At 41.8% G+C, this 7,500-nt stretch overlaps 1 protein-coding gene across 1 annotated transcript in view; it reads right to left on the bottom strand.

Annotated features, from left to right (window-relative positions):
* fhod3a (formin homology 2 domain containing 3a) overlaps nt 1–7,500 on the bottom strand; it is a 117,047-nt gene that overhangs the window by 52,431 nt on the left and 57,116 nt on the right. The window contains 2 exon segments of the mRNA XM_080858915.1: nt 430–524; nt 4,995–5,100. Coding sequence (XP_080715041.1) covers nt 430–524; nt 4,995–5,100 — 201 coding nt within the window.

Here is a 7,500-nt window from a genome sequence, read left to right as displayed (position 1 = left end):
GACACACACACACACGCACACACACACACACACACAAGCATGTGGTCCAGATGAGAAAAGCAGGTTGGCACTGTGGAGGGTGTCAGGGAGCGGGAGCTGGCAGGTTCCTGGAACGGACATATTACCTTGGAACCGATCAGTGTGTAGAGCCACTCACACACACACACACACACACACACACACACACACACACACACACACACACCCACACACACACACACACACACACACACACACTCACACACACACACTCTCACACACACACACTCTCACACACACACACACTCACACACACACACACACACACAAACACACACATATTACCTTGGAACCGATCAGTGTGTAGAGCCACTCGCACACACACACACACACACACACACACACACACACACACACACACACACACAAGCGCACACACACACATATTACCTTGGAACCGATCAGTGTGTAGAGCCACTGGACCGTCTCGTTGTGACCTATGACCCCGTTCATCCCGTCCACGTACAGCATGATCTGACCCAGAGCTGGAGGGGGGGGTCAAAGGTTAAAGGTTATTATGACTTTAGGGATTATGATGACACATGTATTGTGTGTGCGTGTGCGTGTGTGTGTGCGTGTGTGTGTGTGATTATGATGACACATGTATTGCATACACAACATAGACAATATGTATCACTCACTCGTATCGCTCTGCAATGTAAAAAAAAATACATATTTACACGCTGACTTGAATACATGTTTATACTCATGTAAACACACAGAAAGATGTACTATAATGGAGGGGGAATGGGGTTTAAGGGTAATATGACTTTAGGGATTATGATGACACATGTATTGCATACACAACATCACTCACACGTATCGCTCTGCAATGTAAGAAAATATGTTTTGTATATTGTGTGATATTTTATGTTTAAGTGTCAGGAACACAGACTTAAATACATATTTACACTCTGACTTGAATACATGTTTATACTCATGCAAACACACAGAAAGAAGAACTATCTTTCTTGAAGTGTCAATGTACCAAAATATAGCAAGGATAAGAGGCCTTCTATCTAAACCAGACCTGGAAAAGCTTATCCATGCTTTTGTATTAAATAGACTCGATTACTGCAGCGGGCAAAATGCAGCTGCAAGGGTTCTCACAAAATCCCAAAAATATGACCACATCACACCAGTTCTCAGATCTTTGCACTGGCTTTCACTGTGCAAGATAATTTAAAATGAATGTATTGGTCTACAAAATCCTAAATAGTTTGGGCCCAAAATACCTCCTAGATCTTCTTACTCCCTATCAACCATGAAGAACCCTTAGGTCGTCTGGAAAGGGACTGCTAACTGTTTATAGAGACCTAAGACAAAACATGGTAAAGCATCATTCAAATATTTTGCTTCTTATTCCTGGAACAAACCCCGAGAAACACTTACAGTAGATGTGCCCCAAATGTTGCTACTTTTAAATCAAGGCTCAAAACTTTCTTGTTTTATCAAGCCTATGACCACTTATTTGATTCACTGATTTGCTTGCTACAGGAGCACCTGTCTAAACTGTGAGTTGTGGCACCTATATTCCATGATTATGTCCTTCCAGTACTTTCTTATCGTATCTTATATGTTTATGTTTATCATCTTCTTTTTACACGTTTCATTTTACTCTTATTTTTTATCATTTTAATTATTTATTGTCTTTCCTGCTATTGTTGACGCAAAGCACATTGAGTAGCACATGTGCATGAAATGCGCTGTAGAAATAAAATTGCCTTGCCTTGCCTAGATTTGTAAAACCTGGGCCGTTAAACATGTTTCCAGTCTTGAATCCGAGTAACCAAGAGATGGCGCCATTTCACTTTATTCAGCAGCACGTTGTAGGCTATGTGGTAAGTCATGCATTACGTTCACAGATAACACACATATAAATCCTCACCCACAGACACCCCCCCCCCCACACACACACACACACACACACACACACAGACCCACCCACCCACACACAAACGCACAGTTTAGTTGTATGTGTTTAGCCGTGTAGACTGACACACTGACTCACACATAGTAAAGCTCACAGGAGAAGTCATTCCACTAACAGGCCATCAGGGAATATCATCTTACATGTACACACTGAAACTAAATCAATCAAACTTAAAATAGCCTCCCCCAATTTAAGTACTACTGGCCCCGAGAAACTTATGTTTTAGTTATTTATTTATATATATAAAAAGTATGTTTCTGATGACGTAATTGAAAAAAGTTACCTTCATAAAGAACAACACGCATTGTGAAAACACAGAAATCTGCTGTCTGGCCAGAAATATGGCTGTTTGGTGCAAAGGCTTTATGCCTGAGGTGAGGTCAGATGGGACACTTGAGTGTGTGGAAGCCGTAAAAGAAAACTGCAGCGTTTGATACCATTTGATAGAGACTCATAAGTCAGAGAAAGAGCGGCAGATAATAGTGCTAAATGCATAGAGAGAGCTAACAAAGAGCTATCGCTAACACTAATGGCTACTCAGCAGACCATAGTGTCCAGTTGCAGCACTTTCAAAGCCTTTCAATATTTAATGATCATTCATATATAATCCTTTTGTCTACAATGTCCTCCCTTCAACCTTCCATGCCAGTGGAAACACACACACACACACACACACACACACACACACACACACACACACACACACACACACACACACACACACACAGACACACACACACACACAGACACAGACATACACACACATACACAGACACACACACACACACACACACACATACACACACATAGACAGACAGACAGACACACATACACATAGACAGACAGACAGACAGACACACACACACACACACACACACACACACACACACATTAAATACACACACACACACACACACTCACACATCCTTCATGTTCTGCAAACCCACATCAAAGCTATATCTTGCAGTACTAAATGTAAATGCCAAAATCACTCAGCAGTTGTGTCAAAGACATACTCCTGGAGACTTTCATTCCCCTTGAACAGAAAACTACCCCCTTCTTCGGCAAACTGAGCAGCTATGTGTGTGATTCTGTGTGTGTGTATGCATGTGTCTTAGTGCACTACCGTATGTGTGTCTGTGTGTGTCTGTGCTGGGGTGTGGATGTAGTATGCTTCTGTATGTGTGTGTGTGCAGGACCACACGTTTACCTGTGGGTATATTCCCCTATTCTACCGGTGCTAGGTCCACTCAGGGGACCACTAGACCCCCTGCACCCCCCCCCCCCCCCCCCCAGCACTCTGTTCCCAGCTGTGCTTATGTTCCAACGTTAACACTGGGCTGGATTATTATGAGAAGCTCCGAGGGCCATTTCTGCACCTCGCCTTCTCGCCACGCGCCCTCCCTCATGTGGTCCTGATCGCTCTATTCTTCTCCCTCTCCCCCCCCCCTTTCCCTTAATTTCATTTTTCACGATACTTTCCTTACAACTGCTCAACACGCCGCGCAGTCTGATCGCTTGTCGCCCGCGTTTCCCCGAGTCTTAAATGCTTAAGATGCGTCGTCGCTGTGAAAACACTCACGGCCGCGTAATCATTCGCACATGTCTGAGGCCGACAAGTGACATAAACGATCGGAATTTCTGACTTGATATATTTCAAACTCCGAAAGTGGAATTTTACCCCAATGGGTACATGAGAGTCCCGGTAGAGCCTATGCAAACTAATACGGGGTCAGAGGTTAAGCCTGTTGCCGTGAACAGAAAAAAAAAAAAACTATGAGATCAGACCCTTGCAAATGACACTTCAGAGACACCCAGCCCTTTTCAGAAGAATAATTAATAGCCAATCGTCAGACCTGCTAATAACAAACACACACTGAGCGTAATTGCATTTAGCCAAGGTCCATTAGGACCGGTGTCTGTTTGGATAATGTAATAGCATATAAACACAGATGTAGGCCAGTTCAGAAAGCACTGGAACAGCTTTGCAGAATGAGTATTTATGGTTTCTTTTTTTCTCTGTTTTAGTTTAGTGTGTGTGTGTGTGTGTGTGTGTGTGTGTGTGTGTGTGTGTGTGTGTGTGTGTGTGTGTGTGTGTGTGTGTGTGTGTGTGTGTGTGTGTGTGTGTGTGTGTGTGTGTGTGTGTGTGTGTGTGTGCCTTGCTTTTGTATGTCTGTGTGCTGGCACTGAAGTTGAACCATAACATTGTATTTCTGTTTTGCTCAATAAGGATTTAAGCATATCATAAAAATGTGTGTGTGTGTGTGTGTGTGTGTGTTTATGTGTGTATGTGTGTGCTTTTCTAACAAATGGCAATACATTTACAGCCATCCATATAACTGAACACCTTTTTCCACCTGTTAGTTAAAAGTGCTTAAGTGTGGAATGTGCAAAACTACAAAAATTACACCCTCCATCTTCAACTTCTCTTTGATCTAACAAGACACCTTTTCAATCCTCAACTATTCTAAACAACGGTGAAGTAGTGAATTTCAGAAAGTGAAAGCTCTCTCCTCGTCTCCTGGTCATGAGTTGAGCTAAGCACCCAGTTCCAGGTTCTGTAATAAGTTCCATTGTCAGACATTGGTACCAACATGATATAATTACATCCAGTACCAGTCAAAAGTTTGGACACACCTTCTCATTTTTTGAGAAGTGTTTTCTTCACTTTTATCATTTTCTACATTGTTGATTAATACTGAAGACATTTAAACTACGAAAGAACACATATAGAATGATGTACAAAACAAAAAAAGTGTTATCTACCATAAAATAAATAAATAATAAAAGTAAAGAAAAAACTTCTCAAAAAATGAGACACCAAACGTAGTTTAAATGTCTTCAGTATTAATTTACAATGTATAAAATAATAAAAGTGAAGAAAACTAATTAGAAGGTGTGTCCAAACTTTTTACTGGTACTGTATGTCAGACGTAAACAAGGTTTGTGTGTGTGTGTGTGTGTGTGTGTGTGTGTGTGTGTGTGTGGTGCACAGGCAGTGACTGTGTTGAAGGAGCCCCACCTCTGAGGATGTAGTTCTGGTAGTTCTGGTCGGCCTCCGCCCCCACCTTAATCAGGCAGGTCAGACCCTCAGCCATCACAAACTCATGCACCAGGTCCTTGTCATCCTGCAATAGAGAACAAGAGAACACACACACACACACACACACACACACACACACACACACACACATACACACACACACACACATACACACACACACACACACACACACACACACACACACACACACACACACACATACACACACACACACACACACACACACACACACACACACACACACACATATACACACACACACACACACACATATAGCACACACACATACACCAAGACATGTGAACATATAGACACACAAACAGATCTGAGTCAGCACAAGATTCATTCTAGAACCGATACTGTTTTTGAAGGCATTTTTAGACTTAAATATTTTAATTATGTGAGAGAGTTTCTGTGAGAGTACTAGTGATAATATAATGAGACTGAAAAGAGAAGTACACACTATTTGCCTGATAAATGACAGACATTTCTGAAAAGGCAAAGAATTACTCTGATGCAATGCAATGCAATAAATAGTAATGATTTTGTCATTGTGTTAGCTCTACAAAAGCACCAGAGGGGGGCAGTAGTTAGTTCGATACATTACATCAAAGAGACACTATCAAACAGTTTTAGCACTTTTTGAAATATGTTTTATTGGCAACAAGTACTGGTATCATCTTCAAAATCATTTCAATGGTATATGGTCATGTGAAGGACAGATAACCACACTTATCATTCCAACTAGTCACCTAGGTTACGCACTATGTTCTTCTGTGGCCGAGGTTGGACTAACCCAAAAAAGGGTTTCCCATCACGGCATCGCTAGCTTTATCGCCAAAAGATCAGAGTAAGCATGCTAGCGAGCCTCTTATCAATGCCAACTGTACTGTTGCTGGTGTTTGTAAGGTTTTTGCATCTCTTTTCAGGAGTTAGATTGACCAAAACTCCTTTGTGCTGCTTTAACTGTCATCAGTCTTTTTTTACTACATTCCTTTTACTTACATGATGTTATTGCTGAGGTCTTATAGAATAAATAATCAGATATTCCATTTGTTTTTAGTAAAGGGAAATGTACAAAAACATCAAGGCATGTCAGACAACTTAGAAAAGTCTAAAAGCCATTGGACTGTATTAACAACAGTACTGTATCTCTCATAGGCTACAAGACATCTGTCAGTGTGTACATTTTATAGACTTCCTGATGCTGGTTGCGTCCTAATCAATGTGTACCAACCGTATCTCGTCAGTGAAAATGCAAAGAGCTATTGTTTCTCGGGTGACATCTGTGGTTAAAAATAGACGGTCTCTCTTTTTGCTGACTGTTTGAAACACTCCTAAGGCGCAAGGGAGCTCTTTCCCCTATGACGTGACGTTTTCTTCACCTTAAAGTAACACTATGCAACAATTTGACACTTTTTTGAGGTATGTTTTTTATAGGCAAATTAATTTTGATAGCATATGGTCATGTGAAGGACAGATAAACACCTGTGTCTTCCCCAATAGCCATCCAGGATATGCCCTATTTAGTTCTGTGTAACGGGCTGGTACACCCTGCAGTAATGGAAGTAAAGCTTTCACACGCATGACATTGCTAGCTAAACTGCCAAAATACACCAGTTAGTGTGTTGGCAAGCTTCTTTCAGTGTCAGCTGGGCTGTTGGTGGAGTTTGCAAGGTTTTTGCATGCCTTTAATTTAGTTAGCTTACTAGTTTTGGAACAGAACTCCGTATTGCTGCTTTAATATGTGACAGGCTATTCACCAGTTAAGCTGGAAATGCAACCAATATGTCTGGCCAACTAGAAACAACTAAAGCTTCTGTGTTGACCTGTCCACACTAAGCACATATTATGCAAATCAGGGATGACTTTATGACTATGTAATTAAATGATTTGTGAATATAGAGGAACACATCAAGGCACAGCTCTCTAGAAGCCGTGAAAAGGTCAAAGGGTATTGTAACAACAGTGTCAGACAGACGAGAGGACGGCCTTTAAAGTCTGGCTGCTGAGTGGGAACAGAGAAAGGAGAGTGCAGCTTTGGCTACTGTGCTCCAAAATACAGCTCTCTCTCTCTCTCTCTCTCTCTCTCTCTCTCTCTCTCTCTCTCTCTCTCTCTCTCTCTCTCTCTCTTCCTTTGTCTCTCTTTGTCTGTCTATCTGTCTCTCTATTTTTCTCTCTGTGTCTCACAGTCCACGTGGAACTGCCTGTCGTCACGGAAACACACAGCTGCCACGGCGACCAGCTCTGGCAGGAAAGGAGTGTGGCCTGCTGTGCTGTTCTACAACTATAACTACAGCTGCTATTACTGCCATCACAACACTACTGAGTTTATACATCCAACTTCTACTACTACTACTGCTACTGCTGCTACTACTACTGCTACTACTGCTGCTTCTACTACAGCCATCACTACACTACTGAGTTTATATGAACTACTACTACTACTGCTACTACTGCTGCT

Source organism: Sprattus sprattus (assembly GCF_963457725.1).
Source record: "Sprattus sprattus genome assembly, chromosome: 20".
In the NCBI taxonomy this organism is placed as follows: Eukaryota; Metazoa; Chordata; class Actinopteri; order Clupeiformes; family Clupeidae; genus Sprattus; species Sprattus sprattus.
This window is presented reverse-complemented; position numbering and strand designations above follow the sequence as displayed.